General features: G+C 44.2%; 1 protein-coding gene across 1 annotated transcript in view; it reads left to right on the top strand.

Annotated features, from left to right (window-relative positions):
* LOC126237437 (protein quick-to-court) overlaps positions 1–19915 on the top strand; it is a 342763-nt gene that overhangs the window by 270640 nt on the left and 52208 nt on the right. Inside the window, exon 5 of the mRNA XM_049947552.1 lies at positions 10586–11127. Coding sequence (XP_049803509.1) covers positions 10586–11127 — 542 coding nt within the window. The remainder of the gene's footprint in view (positions 1–10585; positions 11128–19915) is intronic.

Here is a 19915-nt window from a genome sequence, read left to right on the forward strand (position 1 = left end):
GAACAACTTTTTTAAACAGTTTAAGTACAGAGATAAAATACGGGTTTACAGAAGATGAATTGACGAAATACTACACTAAAAGTGCTCCAAGGATCTGAGGAGGAAATATGTGAATTGACAAGTGACTTTAACAAGATGTTTGAAAACCATATTTGCAGCAGAGTATGACCAACAAAGAAGTTTAAATTATCTTGATGTGATTATAGAGAGATTCGACACCACGCGGAGGCTTATCGGCAGTTGTTCTTCCTATGAACCATTCGCGACTAGAGCAAGAAAAGGGGGCAAGCGACACTGGTTCACAAAGTATAGGGTGACACAGAAAAACGGGAACAGTGTTGTTATTGTGTTTCCCCGTTCATTTGCGAAAAAATACGGCCCGATAATCCCAAGTGATGAAACACACCACCATACTGTCACTTTACTAGCATGTAAAGGGCGCTCATGAACGTCATTAAGATATGTGTTTGCCCAGTAACGGTATTTCTGTTTATTTACATAACCTGTGAGATGAAAATGTGCCGCATCTGACAAACTTGTTTAGAAATTCATCGTCATTGTTTATTTTTGTTATCATTTGTTGACAGAATCCTAATCGTAACCAGTAATCGTTGTCCTTCAATTGTTGCACCATCTTCAGTCTGTACGGATGAAATTTTAAATCAAGAAGAAGAATTCTGCGAACACTCTCCCGGGACATTCCAACCACTGCTGCTTGCTTACGAATTGAACGCCGTGGGCTCCCTAAGACAAGACATCAATGTTCGCTGGAGAATTCACACTTCCTGGCCGTCCTGTTGGTTTCTTCTTCAGGGCAGACCCAGTCTCTTGAAAGTTATTAATCCAAAATTTTATCGCGTGTTTCGACGGAACGGCATCATGACGATATAAATTATAAAAACGTCGAAACTCAGTCTGCGCCGCTACCAAACTATCATTGCTTTTATAAAACATTTTTATGGCTAACGCACGCTGTTGTCCGTTCCACTGATCCATGATTACTGAAATGGCGGACTGTTTACTCACTGTCACGAACCCGCAGTGCTACCACCTGCCCATGGCTGCCACTACTCATTTCAAACATTCCCTTTATTCTGTGTCACCCTGTACCTTCCCACACACGTCAGAATGACTTACGGTCTATAGATGTAAATGTAGATGAAAACCTGTATTTACCCATTCCGAGACGACTCGAGGCTGTTTTGAATGCCGAAGGTTTCGATGCAGCGTATTGGGCACACTAATGTGTTGTGTTTGTGGTGATTCCATATTTTGGTCCACCTCCTGTAAGTCTCGTTTATAGCGAAACAGCTGCCCATTTATCCCACGATAAGGGGGATTGTAATAAAGTTTTAACTATCACTGCGGATAAAGAAAACCTGCGACTGTGAAACCGGACGTGGTCTCTGTCCTTCTCTTCATACTCACCCTTCAGTGCAAGAAACTTTTTCCATAATAATAGGCGACTAGGCGAAGATTTTGATTCTAGAAGTCTGCATTTTGAATGTTCAGGGAACGATTCAAATTGAAAATCGCCTCATCGTCATTCTGGAAATGGCTGCCAAACAAAGGTATCTTCATCTGAGAACAACAATCCATGTCAGGAGAATATCAAAATGAGGCAAAATTTGTTAGCCCAAAGAAGCAGCATGTGGGGGGGGGGGGGGTTGTTTTTGTTGTTGTGCAGCAGAAACACGCTTTTGGGCAGCTTCCCGCGACACGTGTTCTTCACAACCTCCCATAACATCAGTGATTTTATAGTAAAATGCTTCTGTGACATTTGTTACTTACGAGCATAGTATGTTAGCACATCATCATGCCAATCACAAAAGTACACGCAGCATCATCTTCCTCGGATCTTTGCGTTTTTCGACAGTGGTGAATAAATCTGCTTCCACTGCTTATTTTGATCTTTTGTCTTGGGCTCATAATGATACACCTCGCTCTCGTCTAAGGTGATTAGGCAGCTAAAGAAGCCATCTGGTTTAGCCTGACACACCTTCAACACTTCAGCTACTGCCTCGGTTCAGCGACCAGTCGCCAAATTCAGCAGGCGACCTTTGTCTCGTTCACAATGTCGTGAAAGATATTTGAAAATGATCGATGACTAATTTTCACGTTTTCCACCAATGCCTCGATCGTGATACGCTGGTCTTCGAGCAGCAGCGTCTCTATTTGTCTTGAGATGCCTGGTTCTGGACAGTGGCCGAAACTGAAGATTGTGATACCAACCGTCGGCTTTGACTCTTGGCACCATCGACAGGGCGGACACCACAGTTTCATGCTTGGCGACCATAACGTCACGATAAATATTTAATTGCAGAAATAACATGAAACTAACGGGACAACCACGGAAATTATGGGATATTGTGCAAGGACACACAAAATGTACGACAGTCCTAATAACGAAAACTTACTACAATAAATACTAAAGCAAAAATCAAGCAAACGAAATCCTTCACAGTTGACAGAAGCCCAATAAACAAATTGAAAAAATGGTATCGCTAAATTTCATTTAACATACACTGATCAGCCAAAACATTATGACCACCTACCTCGTAGCCGGAATGTCCACCTTTGGCACGGATTACGGCTGCGACGCATCGTGGCATGGAAGCAGGGAGGCCTTGGTAGGTCACTGGAGGGAGTTAACACCAGCACCACATCTGCACGCACAAGTCACCTAATTCCCGTAACCCGTAAACTCTGAGGAGGAGTAGGAGGGGGGGGGGGGGGGAGGTGATGAGCTCAGACGCCATGTTCAGTCACACTACAGGTGTGTCCGTTAGGGTTCAGATTGGGCGATTTTGGGGGCCAACACATCAATTGGAACTCACCACTGCGTTCCTCGAATGACTCAGTCACCCTCCAGGCCTTGTGACATGGCGCATTGTCTTGCTAAAAATGCCACTGCTGTCGGGAAACATGATCTCATGAAGGGCTGTACGTGGTCTGCAACTACGAGGTGCATTCAAGTTCTAAGGCCTCCGATTTTTTTTCTAAGTAACTACTCACCCGAAATCGATGAAACTGGCGTTACCTCTCGAGGTAATCGCCCTGCAGACGTACACATTTTTCACAACGCTGACGCCATGATTCCATGGCAGCGGCGAAGGCTTCTTTAGGAGTCTGTTTTGACCACTGGAAAATCGCTGAGGCAATAGCAGCACGGCTGGTGAATGTGCGGCCACGGAGAGTGTCTTTCATTGTTGGAAAAAACCAAAAGTCACTAGGAGCCAGGTCAGGTGAGTAGAGAGCATGAGGAATCACTTCAAAGTTGTCATCACGAAGAAACTGTTGCGTAACGTTAGCTCGATGTGCGGATGCGTTTTCTTGGTGAAACAGCACAAGCGCAGCCCTTCCCGGACGTTTTTGTTGCAGTGCAGGAAGGAATTTGTTCTTCAAAACATTTTCCTAGGATGCACCTGTTTCTGTAGTGCCCTTTGGAACGCAATGGGTAAGGATTACGCCCTCGCTGTCCCAGAACATGGACACCATCATTTTTTCAGCACTGGCGGTTACCCGAAATTTTTTTGGTGGCGGTGAATCTGTGTGCTTCCATTGAGCTGAGTGGCGTTTTCTTTCTGGATTGAAAAACGTCTAATCCATTGTCACAACCGACGAAAAGAAAGTCCCATTCATGCTGTCGTTGCGCGTCAACATTGCTTGGCAACATGCCACACGGGCAGCCATGTAGTCGTCCGTCAGCATTCGTGGCACCCACCTGGATGACACTTTTCGTATTTTCAGGTCTTCATGCAGGATGGTGTGCACAGAACCCACAGAAATGCCAACTCTGGAGGCGATCTGTTCAACAGTCATTCGGCGATCACCAAAACAATTCTCTCCACTTTCTTGATCATGTCGTCAGACCGGCTTGTGCGAGCCTGAGGTTGTTTCGGTTTGTTGTCACACGACGTTCTGCCTTCATTAAACTGTCGCACCCACGAACGCACTTTCGACACATCCGTAACTCCATCACCACATGTCTCCTTCAACTGTCGATGAATTTCAAATTGGTTTCACACCAAGGAAATTCAGAAAACGAATGATTGCACGCTGTTCAAGTTAGGAAAACGTCGCCATTTTAAGTATTTAAAACAGTTCTCATCCTCGCCGCTGGCGGTAAAATTCCATCTGCTGTACGGTGCTGCCATCTCTGGGACGTGTTGACAATGAACGCGGCCTCATTTTAAAACAATGGGCATGTTTCTCTTTCCAGTCCGAAGAAAAAAAATAGGAGGCCTTAGAACTTGAATGCACCTCGTAGTCTATAGACTCCTTAGCCATCATGGTGCCTTGCACGAGCTCCACTCGGACCACGGATGCCCACGTGTTGGTTCCCCAGTGCATGATGGAGCCAGCTTGTCTTCATCCGGCAGCAGAGGTGTCAAGCAGCTGTTGGAAGGCGAGGGATTCGCGCCCTCCCATTGGCATGATGAAAAAGGTATTGGGGTTCGTCAGACTGTGCAACGCTCTGCCACTGCGCCAGTGTCCAGTGCTGATGGCCGCATGCCCATGTCAGTCGTACTTGCCGATGTTGTGGTGATAGCATTGGCACAAGCATGGATCATCAGGTGCGGAGGCCCATCGTTAGGAGTGTTCGGTGCATCGTGTGTTCAGACACACTTGTAATCTGCCCAGCATTAAAGTCTAATGTTCACCTACAGCAATAATGAGAAAACCACTGTTGAGCTGAAAACAGCCATCGACAGCATCGATGTTCCAACACTTCAGCGGGTCGCGCAGAATTTCGCTATTCTTCTGCGCCACATCATCGCCAATGATGGCAGGCTGTTATAACCTAAATCTGAATACCTGTAGTGAAGTTTACGTGTTGAATTAAATGTGTGGAAGCTGTAGTTTGTAACTAAATGGGACTTAACATCTATGGTCGTCAGTCCCCTAGAACTTAGAACTACTTAAACCTAGCTAACCTAAGGACATCACACAACACCCAGTCATTACGAGGCAGAGAAAATCCCTACCCCGCCGGCAATCTAACCCGGGAACCCGGGCGCGGGAAGCGAGAACGCTACCGCACGACCACGAGCTGCGGACCAGTTTGTAACTAATTTACGTTTTTTTTCATATAGTTCAGTAGCCTTAAATCACTTAATAAAGGCAAGGCCTCCGGTCCAGATTGTATACCAGTCAGATTCCTCTCAGAGTATGCTGATAAAATAGCTGCATATTTAGCAGTTATATACAACCACTCGCTCACAGAAAGATCCGTACCTAAAACTGGAAAATTGCTCAAGTCACACCAATACCCAAAAATGGAAGTTGGAGTAATACGCTGAACTACAGGCCTATGTCACTAACGTCGATTTGCAGTAGGGTTTTAGAACAAATACTGTATTCGAACATCATTATGTCGAAGAAAACGATTTCTTGACATATAGTCAGCACGGTTTCAGAAAATATCGTTCTTGTGAAACACAACTAGCTCTTTATACTCATGAAGTAGTAAGTGCTATCGACAGGGGATGTCAAATTGATTCCATATTTTTAGATTTCCAGAAGGCTTTCGACACCGTTCCTCACAAGCGCCTTCTAACCAAACTGCGTGCCTACGGAGTATCGCCTCCGTTGTGCGACTGGATTCGTGATTACCTGTCAGAAAGATCACAGTTCGTAGTAATAGACGGAAAGTCATCGAGTAGCCGTCTTAGATTGTTTTCAGATGATTGTGTCATTTACCGTCTTGTAAAGTCATCAGATGATCAAAACGACTTGCAAAATGTTTAGATAATACCGGGTGATCAAAAAGTCAGTATAAATTTCAAAACTGAATAAATCACGGAATAATGTAGATAGAGAGGTACAAATTGACACACGTGCTTGGAATGACATGGGGTTTTATTAGAACCAAAAAAATACAAAAGTTCAAAAAATGTCCGACAGATGGCGCTTCATCTGATCAGAATAGCAATAATTAGCATAACGAAGTAAGACAAAGCAAAGATGATATTCTATACAGGAAATGCTCAATATGTCCACCATCATTCCTCAACAATAGCTGTAGTCGAGGAATAATGTTGTGAACAGCACTGTAAAGCATGTCCGGAGTTATGGTGAGGCATTGGCGTCGGATGTTGTCTTTGAGCATCCCTAGAGATGTCGGTCGATCACGATACACTTGCGACTTCAGTTAACCCCAAAGCCAATAATCGCACGGACTGAGGTCTGGAGACCTGGCAGGCCAAGCATGACGAAAGTGGCAGCTGAGCACACGATCACCACCAAACGACGCGCGCAAGAGATCTTTCACGCGTCTAGCAATATGGGGTGGTTCTAATAAAACCCCATGTCTTTCCAAACATGTCTGTCAATTTTTACCTCTCTATCTACATTGTTCCATGGTTTATTAAGTTTTCAAATTTATACTGACTTTTTGATCACCCGGTATATCTGTATGCTGCGAAAAGTGGCAGTTGAACCTGAATAAGGAAAAGTGTGAAGTTATTCACATGAGTACTAAAAGAAATCAGCTAAATTTCGATTACGCGATTAGTCACACAAATCTGAAGGCTGTAAATTCAGCTCAGTACTTAGGGATTACAATTACAAATAACCTAAATTGGAACGATCACATAGATAATATTGTGGGTAGAGCAAACCAAAGACTGCGATTCATTGGCAGAACACTTAGAAGGTGCAACAGGTCTACTAAAGAGTCTGCTTACACTACGCTTGTCCGCCCTATTCTGGAGTATTGCTGTGCGGTGTGGGATCCGCATCAGGTGGGACTGACGAACGAGATCGAAAAAGTACAAAGAAGGGCAGCTCGTTTTCTATTATCGTGAAGTAGGGGTGATAGTGCCACAGACATGATACGTGAATTGGAGTGGCAGTCATTAAAACAAAGGCGTTTTTCGTTGCGACGGGATCTTCTCATGAAATTTCAATCACCAGTTTTCTCCTCCAATTGCGAAAACATTCTGTTTCCACCCACCTACATAGGGAGAAATGGTCATCACGATAAAATAAGAGAAATCAGGGCTTACACAGAAAAATTTAAGTGCTCTGTTATCCCGCGTGCCGTCCGAGAGTGGAACGGTAGAGAGACAGCTGGAAGGCAGTTCGTTGAACCCTCTTCCAGACACTTTATTGTGAATAGCAGAGTAATCACGTAGATGTAGAATTGTCAGCCTGTAACGTTACAATTCACAGTTTGCGTTAGCTCCAAATGCTCACAGAATAGTTACTTTTTGGAGCTCGCGCATAATATTTTGGGAAATAATTCTTCAATGTTGTTGTTGTCTTCAGTCCTGAGACTGGTTTGATGCAGCTCTCCATGTTACTCTATCCTGTGCAAGCTTCTTCATCTCCCAGAACCTACTGCAACCTACATCCTTCTGAATCTGCTTAGTGTATTCATCTTTTGGTCTCCCTCTACGATTTTTACCCTCCACGCTGCCGTCCAATACTAAATTGGTGATCCCTTGATGCCCCAGAATATGCCCCACCAACCGATCCCTTCTAGTCAAGTTGTGCCACAAATTTCTCTTCTCTCCAATTCTATTCAGTACCTCCTCATTAGTTACGTGATCTACCCATGTAATCTTCAGCATTCTTCTGTAGCACCACATTTCGAAAGCTTCTATTCTCTTCTTGTCCAAGCTATTTATCATCCATGTTTCACTTCCATACATGGCTACACTCCATACAAATACTTTCAGAAACGACTGCCTGACACTTAAATTTATACTCGATGTTAACAAATTTATCTTCTTAAGAAACGCTTTCCTTGCCATTGACAATCTACATTTTATATCCTCCCTACTTCGACTATCATCAGTTATTTTGCTCCCCAAATAGCAAAACTCATTTACTATTTAAGCCTCTCATTTCCTAATCTAATTCCCCCAGCATCACACGATTTAATTCGACTACATTCCATTATCCTCGTTTTCCTTCTGTTGGTGTTCATCTTATATCCTACTTTCAAGAGACTATCAATTCCGTTCAGCTGCTCTTCCAAGTCCTTTGCTGTCTCTGACAGAATTACAATGTCATCGGCGAACCTCAAAGTTTTTATTTCTTCTTCATGGATTTTAATTCCTACTCCTAATTTTTCTTTTGTTTCCTTTACTGCTTGCTCAATATACAGATCGAATAACATCGGGGAGAGGCTTCAATCCTGTCTCACTCCCTTCCCAAGCACTGCTTACCTTTCATGTCCCTCGACTCTTATAACTGCCATCTGGTTTCTGTACAAATTGTAAATAGCCTTTCGCTCCTGTATTTTACCCCTGCCACCTTCAGAATTTGAAAGAGAGTATTCCAGTCAACATTGTCAAAAGCTTTCTCCAAGTCTACAAATGCCAAATGCCAAACGTAGGTTTGCCTTTTCTTAATCTAGGTTCTAAGATAAGTCGTAGGAACAGTATTGCTTCACGTGTTCCCATATTTCTACGGAATCTTCCCCGAGATCGGCTTCTACCAGTTTTTCCATTTGTATGGAATTCGCGTTAGTATTTTGCAGCCGTGACTTATTAAATTGATAGTGTCACAGTGAATTGGAGTGGCAGTCATTAAAACAAAGGTGTTTTTCGTTGCGGCGGGATCTTCTCATGAAATTTCAATCACCAGTTTTCACATCTGTCAACGCCTGCTTTCTGTGGGATTGGAATTATCATATTTGTTGTGTACATAGTTCCGCGTAGTCAGCGCGTACACAACTTTCCCACTAGGGCGCACCCCGCTAAGCACAACAGCGCAGGCGCAGCGCTCGTCCGTCTCCGCTCTACGAGATGGCGCTGCCACAAAGACGGACCAAATTCTGCTTCCGCCGATCCGCGTATTAATATGTAACGCAGCCAGTGAGATTCTTGCTAACGTAGAACCTTTTCTCCTCGCGGATCACACTCGCGCAGTGATACATGAACGCGCGAGGTATTATAACGAGTGTACAGACCTCCGATTAGCCAGTCTGCATGAGTCTGCATTTGTCTGTACCAGTCTATAGTCAAGTTTCAGTCTGCGCCTAATAAGATTACCATATTCCTGTACATAGCCATGAAGATAAATGAATTGACAGTTTTGTCAAGTATCAGAGAGATGTGAGAATAAGATTAACGTACCAAGACCAAAGGAACTTCAGATTGTCAATTGTAAACAGCATCCACAATCAAGTTACGTAATGTCTATGTTATTTATTATTTTAATAAATGTGTGTGAAAATTAATCAACTTCTGTTTAAAGTTGGTCACCGTCAATCTGCTACTCTATGCGTGCAAGACGCATATCTATCGTCTGACCTAACGGCAGAAGATAAACACGCCACGATAAGACCACGAGACATATTGCTGACACTCGCCTACTTCGTTAGAGCGACAAGTCAAATAATCTGATGGTGTGTGTACCGAAGGTCTTACAGTACGCACACCACACTATTCTTCTTGAAGTCTGAGGGTATTTCGCCTGTCTCATACATTTTGCTCACCAGATGGTAGAGTTTTGTCAGGGCTGGCTCTCTCAAGACTTGTCAGTAGTTCCAATGGAATGTTGTCTACTCCCGGGGCGTTGTTTCGACTTAGGTCTTTCAGTGCTCTATCAAACTCTTCACGTAGTATCATATCTCTCATTTCATCTTCATTTACATCCTCTTCCCTTTCTATAACATTGCCCTCAAGTACGTCGCCCTTGTATAGTCCCTCTATAGACTCCTTCCACCTTTTTTCTTTCCCTTCTTTGCTTAGAACTGGGTTTCCATCTGATCCCTTGATATTCATAGAAGTGGTTCTCTTTTCTCCAAAGGTCTCTCTAATTTTCCTGTAGGCAGTATCTATCTTACCCCTAGTGAGATAAGCCTCTACATCCTTACATTTGTCCTCTAGCCATGCCTGCTTAGTCATTTTGCACTTGCTGTCGATCTCATTTTTGAGACGTTTGTATTCCTTTTTGCCTGCTTCATTAACTTCATTTTTATATTTTCTCCTTTCATCAATTAAATTCAATATTTCTTCAGTCACCCAAGGATTTCTACTAGCCCTTGTCTTTTTACCTACTTGATCCTCTGCTACCTTCACTACTTCATCCCTTAAAGCTACCCATTCTTCTTCTACTGTATTTCTTTCCCCCATCCTTGTCAATTGTTCCCTTACGCTCTCCCTGAAACTCTGTGCAACCTCTGGTTTAGTCAGATTATCCAGGTCCCATCTCCTTAAATTGCCACCTTTTTGCAGTTTCTTCAGTTTTAATCTATAGTTCATAACCAATAGATTGTGGTCATAGTCCACATCTGCCCCTGGAAATGTCTTACAGTTTAGAACCTGGTTCCTGAATGTCTGTCTTACCCATTATATAATCTATCTGAAACCTGTCAGTATCTCCAGGCTTCTTCCATGTAAACAACCTTCTGTAAAGAATTGGTGTTAGTATTTTGCAGCCGTGGCTTATTAAACTGACAGTTCGATAATTTTCACATCAATATTCCGTAATAATTTATTTTTTTTCGAGTTTTATGACCGTCACGCTGTCGTTCCCCCTTAAGCTAAACGGTTCGACGAACACTGCTCTGTGCCGCTCTAACGCCAGTCCTACTGTGGTGACGGGTGGTATTTGTGTGGTGGCGCAGGCGCTGCTGAACGAGACGAGGAAGGACCTGGAGAGCAAGGACCGCGACATCCTGCGCCTGACCAAGGAGGTGGTGGAGCTGCGGCTGTTCAAGGCGTCGCTGCAGGCGGCCGAGGACGTGGCGAGCGGCGCGCCGCCCCCGCGCGGCGCCGACAGCAGCGACGACGAGCCCGACGCCGCCAACACGGCGTCCGCGTCGGCGTCGCCCGCGCTGCCCACCGGCGCCGCTTGCGGGGACGCCAAAGGGGGTGCGCGGGCGGCCGAGGCGGAGGCCGAGGAGGAGGCGGACAAGGCGGAGCTGCCCGGCTCGCTGGCCGACTCGGGCCACTTCGAGGACGTGGGCTCCTCGTCCGGCTTCTCGCTGGGCCGCTCGCCCGCCAAGCTGGACGACCGCGAGGGCGAGCGCACGCGCATCGTCAACATGTACGAGCGCCGCCTGGCCGAGCTGCGGCGCGCGCACGTCGACGACGTGCAGGATATGAAGCAGCGCCACAACGACAAGGTCGAGGACCTGCTGCAGCGCCTCTCCGACACCAACTCCAGGTCGGTGTACCGTACGAGCTGCTGCTCTCGTCTCTTAGGCCGGTATTACACTATCAAATTTCTTTGTCAAAGATTTGATCAAAGATGTGATCAAATATTCCGTCAAATATATTTGACAAAGATCTTTGACGTAGCGCCAGAAGGGGTATTACACTGTCATATTTTTCGTCAAAGTTCAAGATGGCTGACAACAACAACTTGTTATTAACCGCAGCAGTTGCATGTACCACAATTACACTGTGTGCACATGCGAAGGAAAAGTGGGGGAAAAACAGGAAACATACCTCGGTGAAGCCGTGGGTTTTACGACAACACGATGTTTTACGACAACACGATAAAAGCATTCAACAAAACTTGTTACGTGAGCTTATAGTGGAGGACGTAAAGTCGTACATCAGTTACTTACAAGGGAACCTCCCCATCGCACCCCCCTCAGATTTAGTTATAAGTTGGCACAGTGGATAGGCCTTGAAAAACTGAACACAGATCAATCGAGAAAACCGGAAGAAGTTGTGTGGAACTATGAAAAAAATTAGTAAAATATACAAACTGAGTAGTCCATACGAAGATAGGCAACATCAAGGACACTGCGTGTCACGGAGCGCCGTGGTCCCGTGGTTAGCGAGAGCAGCTACCAAACGAGAGGTCCTAGGTTCAAGTCTTCCCTCGAGTGAAAAGTTTAAATTTTTATTTTCAGTTTATGTGACAAACTCTTATGTTTTCATCACTTTCTTGGGAGTGATTATCACATCCACAAGAAAACCTAAATCGGGCAAGGTAGAAGAATCTTTTTACCCATTCGCTAAGTGTAGAAGTTAGGTGGGTCGACAACATATTCCTGTCATTTGACGCACATGCCGTCACCAGTGCCGTATAGAATATATCAGATGTTTTCCTGTGGAGGAATCGGTTGAACTATGACCTTGCGATCAAATGTTTTCGGTTCCCATTGGAGAGGCACGTCCTTTCGTCTACTAATCGCACGGTTTTGCGGTGCGGTCGCAAAACACAGACACTAAACTTCTTACAGTGAACAGAGACGTCAATTAACTAACGGACAGATCATAACTTTGCGAAAATAAAGAAAGTAAAATTTTCACTCGAGGCAAGACTTGAACCAAGGACCTCTCATTTCGCAGCTACTCACGCTAACCATGGGACCACGGCGCTCCTTATGCTACGACCTCCTTGATGTTGCATATGATGCGCATGGACTACTCTGTTTGTATATTTTACTAATTTTTTCCATAGTTCCACACAACTTCTTCCTGTTTTCTCGATTGATCTGTGTCCAGTTTTTCAAGGCCTATCCACTGTGCCAACTTATAACTAAATCTGAGGGGGGTGCGATGGGGAGGTTCCCTTGTTAGGAATGGATGAGCATACATTTCTGTATGTCCTCAATGAAGTGTATCCTCATATCAAAAAGCACAATATTCACTTAAGAACTGCTACATCTGCAGAAGACAGGCTCACTGTAACACAACGATTGATTCCTTGCTACAGGAGAGGGTTAGGTTAGGTTAGGTCAGGTCAGGTGAGGTGAGGTGAGGTGAGGTGAGGTCAGGTCTCCAATCGTCTTAATCTATTTATGTATTCAGCGTGCGTCACATTGTAAAGCGCCTCATCAGCTTCATACATCTCTCTTAATTTTGCAGTTGTCGCAACACACCAATTCTATTTACCAGCAGTGTTTATTAAAACACTACAGACGACAGAATGCTGCAGCGATGCTAGCGCTCCAGGTGGTAACATGTCACATTGCAGTGAACAGAAGACAAGCGACTTCTTTGATCAGATCTACAGCGAGGCCCTAGATTTGATCAAATATTGGACGAGATTTGACAAGGTTCCCTATTACACCATCAAATATCTTTGACAAAGATATTGGACAAAGAAATTTGATAGTGTAATACCGGTCTTACTTTCTCTTTTTTGGGGAAGTGTGGGGGGGAGTTCACTGCCTTTCGGCTTTTACTCCCTTGTATACGTGTGTGTGTGTGTGTGTGTGTGTGTGTAATTGTTTGGTGTCTGTGAAATGTGACGATTGTTTTGTTTGTGTCTGGTACTTGCCTCAGGTTGGCGAGATGATTAGTGTTATGTGGGAGGGAGCAGGATTAGGGATTGGATATTGGGATTTTCTCTTCGACTTAATCGTCGAAGATCGTCATGGGTAGGGTGACCAGATGCAGTTGTTTAAAAAGGACAAACAGCTTCAAAAAGGAGGACACATCAATGTGATGCTCAAGATCTTGGCCACCTGTGCAAGAAATTTAACATTTCAGTGACAAAGCAACATACATTTCGTTTTTTAGCGTTCAGGCAGGCAATAAGTTGCGTGTTTCTGCCGGGAATTAAAACTAGTTGTCAATTGTTACTGATGGTCAGATGGTGGTTAACTGAGCAGTATTAAAAAATTAAAAACATTGACTGTGGTGACAGTGTGGCGTCAATTGTTTTGTTATGTCAACAACACGGAATTGTTAACAAAGCAAAAAACGTAAGACCATTCACCTCCCTTCATTCGACGCACCGCTACCAACATCTACAACTCAAGCAGCAGCTGACGACATGTAAACTGCACTTTACCCTTCCGAATACAAATAAACTGAATGACTATCAAACAATGAAATAAAACCATGACAGTTGATCTGTCGAGTTATTTTTTACCTTTATTGGCCACTGAGACGTACGTTCCAGCTCCACATATCTTTCATTCCACTTCAAATTCATTTCTCCCTTTCTTGAAAGCCGGATATTTGCACGAAAGGACATCCGAAAATGTACACTTTCTTTTAGGCATAGCCAAATAGTTTACGTAACTCACTAGGTTAAAAATTACACTCACAAATCACACGTGCACTACAGGAAGCCAAGCCAATACAGAGTGAAGGTACGAAACGAAAATTTTAAATAATCGATATTTGCATTCAGTTGTAGGTCGATCAACGATAACATCGATGATCCTGGTGCCACCCACTAACACCGCCTTCGTGCGTGTTTATCATGAAGGCTGTGCCAATAGATAAAATATTTAAGAAAAGAGCAATAGAAAGGGACGAATTGTAAATTTAACTGTATTACGCTCAACTTTGCGAAAAAGCCGGACACTGTAAAAATCCGCCCGGACTCCGGACAAAGAGCTAAAAAGGAGGACATGCCCGGATTAATCCGGACGTCTGGTCACCCTAGTCATGGGGCGCTTGTGCTTGTCGCGGGACATGTCAACCGACCTAGGGAGTGAATGAGGGCATTTCCTGATCTGGAAGAGCCTTCATACAAGGCCCTTGCCAGATCTTGGAAACACTCTCTCAGGAGTGGGATTTCAGCTGCAGCGTGCAGATCATCTGTGGGGAATCCGAGAGGTAAATGCAGTGCCCTCCTTAGGGCGCGGTTGTCCAGGTGCTGCTTCGCCGCGTATCCCCAGACAGGGCACGCATTCTCCATTACTGGCCGGATCAGGGCCTGATACACGTTCACTCCTACTGAGAAGGGAAGGGAGCTGGATGAGTTGAGCATTGGGTACAGGATGGACATTCTCGCACAGACCTTCCTGTGGACCTCGTCTGTGTGGGGTTTCCACGTAAGACGAGAGTCAAAGGTTACGCCAAGGTACTTGGTCGTTTTGCGCCAGAGGAATTGGGTTCCGTTTAGGTGAAAGTGGAGGGGGCGTTGAGGAGGTTCGCGCCTTCCGAGCCTACGGGTAATCAGCACGGCCTGCATCTTTTCGGAGTTGATAGTGATGAGCCAGTGACGGGCCCAAGTTTCTGTGTCATCTAAAACCCTTCGTAGCCTACGGATGGCCAGGGGGGCCGTTGGTGTGTCCGCAGTGTACAGACTGTACAAAACGGGCCCCAGGACCGATCCCTGTGGCACCCCGGCACAAATACACCTTTTGGTGGAGGTACTACCGTACGAGCATAAGAATAAACTTGACATAAACTTCACACCAGTGTATTCATCCGCCTTTGCTTGAATCTCATTGGATATCGTTTCACGTGGAGCGGGAGCCAAGCCGTGTCCTGTACAGTCAAGTACGATCATAAGGGCTTGTCTTACGCTGTGTTACACGCACATAGACTCAGTGGCGGATCTAAAAATTTTACACCCCTAGGCACACCGTATTATATGCGCGACGGGAACCGGTGTTACCACTGCGGCAAGGCCTCCAAAAAAGAACATGTTTTAAATAATTACTATTACCCAATCACATCATAATTGCTGTTTTGGGTGGCAGACAAATAATATAGCTTCCAAGGTCATTTAATTTTTAAACGGAATCAGATAACATACGGCAAAACTCCAGCACTACCGCATGCTTCTTAGATGACCCGATGGGGATCAACATGCTTTCCTTCTCACCTAACATACTATTCTAATTACAAACAAGAGTGATGAAACATAGGGTAATTTTTCTGAGCGAGCATACTGCACTGATTTCACCGTATTGTTGACTACTGAAGCCACTGGAGGCAGTTACAGTCAGTTGTCTGGTAACCTCTTAGCTCCTTCCTTAACGAATCCGAGAAATACATTTCATTTCTGTAACTGCCATCTGCAGAGTTGATAACGAGTCGATCAATAACAGAATCCACGAAGCCATCCAGGCGCCGCATTTTCTTATCTTCTTTTAAGACGTGCCGTTCTACATCCCACCGGCGTTCAGCATTGCCAAGTGAAAAAGCTGCGGGCGTTAGTTCCAGTACGTCTGGCAGCTTAACTGTTATTTCTCGCGACAAATCCCCTAACTTGGCTCCAGATCAGTTCGTCTGGGTTCCTATTGTAGTGGTACAGTGGCAAAAGTAGAAGTGCAGCTTTTGTATGGTGAGCTTGATGCATGTTTCTACGTCACGAATAACTCCCTGGTTAGTGTGAGCCTACACCTGTGGTATAAAGCAGTGGACATAGTCCAAATAAAGAATATTTGGTTTTCCATTTCTGTACGGAAAATTAAATTGTTATGTTTTCTTAATTGAAGCAACCTTTACCAACAATCTTTCATAAAATGTAGATAATTAAAACTTATATTTGAAATGAAAACAGGAATTTCGCGTGCAATATGTAATTAGAAACAAGACGACGTGCATTATTCATAAAAAAGACAATGAATTTTACAATTACGAGTGTAGGCATTCCAAATCGAATGGGAAAAAAGGACGATCGTAGCTAGATTTGAACCAGAACCCCAAGGACTGCTTTTGATTCATGAATCTACTACACTACTATTTTTATTTTATTTTGTTCGTTATTATTTGTTATATTTGGTCGTAGCGGACGTCAGATGACATCCGTTGAAGTTCGTCGTAGATCTCTTTACTCACAGGGGAACCTCCCCATCGCACCCCCGTCAGATTTAGTTATAAGTTGGCACAGTGGATAGAGCTTGAAAAACTGAACACAGATCAGTCGAGAAAACAGGAAGAAGTTGTGTGGAACTATGAAAAAATAAGCAAAATATACAAACTGAGTAGTCCATTTGCAAGATAGGCAACATCAAAGAGCGTGCGAGCTCCGGAGTGCCGTGGTTAGCGTGAGCAGCTGCGGAACGGGGGGTCCTTGGTTCAAGTCTTCCCTCGAGTGAAAAGTTTAATTTTTTATTTTCAGACAATTATTTTCTGTCCGTCCGTCCAACCGATGCGATCACTTTTTGCGAGTGATTATCACATCCACAAGAAAACCTACATCGGACAAGGTGGAAGAATCTTTTTACCCATTCGCCAAGTGTACAAGTTAGGTGGGTCGACAACATATTCCTGTTATATGATGCACATGCCGTCACCAGTGTTGTATAGAATCTATCAGACGTGTTTTCCTGTGGAGGAATCGGGTGACCTATGACCTTGCGATCAAATGTTCTCGGTTCCCATTGGAGAGGCACATCCTTTCGTCTACTAATCGCACGGTTTTGCGGTGCGGTCGCAAAACACAGACACTAAACTTATTACAGTGAACAGAGACGTCAATGAACGAATGGACGGATCATAACATTGCGAAAATGAGGGAAGTAAAATTTTCACTCGAGGAAAGACTTGAACCAAGGACCTCTCGTTTTGCAGCTGCTCACGCGAACCACTTTTTTTTAAATTTTTTTTTAAATTTTTACCACGGGACCACGGCGCTCCTGAGCTCCTTCCCTTCTTGATGTTGTCTATGTTGCGCATGGACTACTCAGTTTGTATATTTTGCTAGTTTTTTCATAGTTCCACACAACTTCTTCCTGTTTTCTCGATTGATCTGTGTTCAGTTTTTCAAGGCCTATCCACGGTGCCAACTTATAACTAAATCTGAGGGGGGTGCGATGAGGAGGTTCCCTTGTCAGTTATTTTATTATACAGCCAGCTCTCTGACCAGACGGGCTGGGCTGCAGTGCAGGCGCTGTTGATTCCACTATATGCCCAGTATGTAGTTGCATGTCAGCTATATCAAATACAGTTCTTCGGGAAACTTTCCAGCCAATTTTTTCTGGAAATTTATGAAAAACATAAGAACAACCTATTTCTCGGCACTTCGTAACCATGTTCCACAAAGGAGCAGGAAGCAGCCTCACTCATTTTCTCACTGCGTATTAATAGCGCGACAATCAGAGCACAGCAGTACAGAGACTGTGACTGTACACTATTTTTAAAATAAAAACTACGTAGCATAAGCGTGGTTAAGAAAAACGGCGACGGCTGTTAATACACTGGAATGTTTTAAAGTAACTAAGTAACAAGATATATAATGCCTAAATAGGACCTACTTCCAAGAGCGTAACATCAGTGTACAAGTGCTACTGCTTCAGACCGATCATCACGTTTGTTTACATCAGGTTTATTCTTATGATGAACAGAGTACACCATAAGTAAGCGTACTCTACGGTAGTTTGCCTTCTTAGTAACTTTCATCAGTTAATGTCGCACCAGCGTTACCTGTACGCTAGATGTGTTGCACGCCTATTGTGCGTTACCTCCTGACGGTCAGTTTCTTTAAGTATGTGATCAGTCTCTTACTAGATTCCTCCAAAAACCAGAGGCACTAACTCATTTAGTAACTGAGTGACGATGTACACTGAGGTCACAAAAGATGTGGGATACCTCATAATATTGTGTCAGATCTCCTTTTCCCCTGCAGCAGCTCGATGTGGCATGAATTCACCAAGTTCTTGGAAACCCCATGCAGAAATATTGAGCCACGCTGCCTCTATATTTGTCCATATTCGCGAAAGCTTTGCTGGGGCAGGATTTCGTGCACGAACTGACCTCCCATAAATGTTCAGTGGGACTCATGTTGGGCGATCTGGGCGGCCAAGTCATTCACTCAAATTGTCCAGAATGTTCTTCAAACCGGTCGCGAACAATTCTGCCCAGTGAAATGGCGCATTGTCATCCATAAAAAATCGTGTTTGTTTGGGTGCACGACAGACTGCAAGTGGTCTCCAAATAACCAAACATTTCCAGTCAATGATCGGGTCAGTTGGAGCAGAGGACCCAGCCCATACCATGTAAACACTGCCCATACCATTAAGGAGCCACCACCGACTTGCACAGTGCCTAACTGACATCTTGGATCCATGGCTTCATGCAGTCTGCACCACACTCGAACCATACCATCAGCTCATACCAACAGAAATCGGGACTCATCTTACCAGGCTACGGTTTTCCAATTGTCTAGGGTTCAACCAATATGGTCACAAGCCCAGAAAGAGCACTGTTAGCTAAGATACTCACGATGGTTAACTGCTAGCCTATTAAAGCCAAATTTTGCTGCACTGTTTTAATGAATACGTTCGAGGTACATCCCACATTGATTTCAGCAGTTATTTCACGCAGTGTTGCTTGTCTGTTAGCACTGACAACTCTATGCAAATGCCACTGCTCTCAGTCTTAGTGAAGGTCGTCTGGCACTACATCATCTGTGGTGAGAAGTAATACCCAAAATTTGTTATTCTTGGCACACTCTTGATAGTATGAATCTTGGAATACTGAATTCTCTAATGATTTCCTAAATGTTTCCACCAATGATTTTCACACACTACTGCCAGAGGTTCTCTCTCAGGAAAACTTGCTCATATATATAAAATAGAGGGAAACATTCCACGTGGGGAAAAATATATCTAAAAACAAAGATGATGTGACTTACCAAACGAAAGCACTGGCAGGTCGATAGACACACAAACAAACACAAACAATTCTAGCTTTCGCAACCAACGGTTGCTTCGTCAGGAAAGAGGGAAGGAGAGAGAAAGACGAAAGGATGTCGGTTTTAAGGGAGAGGGTAAGGAGTCATTCCAATCCCGGGAGCGGAAAGACTTACCTTAGGGTGAAAAAAGGATGGGTATACACTCGCACACACACACATATCCATCCACACATATACAGACACAAGCAGACATATTCAAAGACCAAAGCTAGCATGCCACAGAGTCTTTGAATATGTCTGCTTGTGTCTGTATATGTGTGGATGGATATGTGTGTGTGTGCGAGTGTATACCCGTCCTTTTTTCCCCCTAAGGTAAGTCTTTCCGCTCCCGGGATTGGAATGACTCCTTGTCCTCTCCCTTAGAACCGACATCCTTTCGTCTTTCCCTCTCCTTCCCTCTTTCCTGACGAAGCAACCGTTGGTTGCGAAAGCTAGAATTTTGTGTGTATGTGTGTCTATCGACCTGCCAGTGCTTTCGTTTGGTAAGTCACATCATCTTTTTTATATATATATATATACTATTTGGTGAGTGGTCACCTTGACTCCTAAATTGTGAATTCAAATTCTTAAACCACTTTCTCAAATATTGTTACATATATTAACATATGAA

This window comes from Schistocerca nitens, chromosome 2, assembly GCF_023898315.1.
Source record: "Schistocerca nitens isolate TAMUIC-IGC-003100 chromosome 2, iqSchNite1.1, whole genome shotgun sequence".
Classification (NCBI taxonomy): domain Eukaryota; kingdom Metazoa; phylum Arthropoda; class Insecta; order Orthoptera; family Acrididae; genus Schistocerca; species Schistocerca nitens.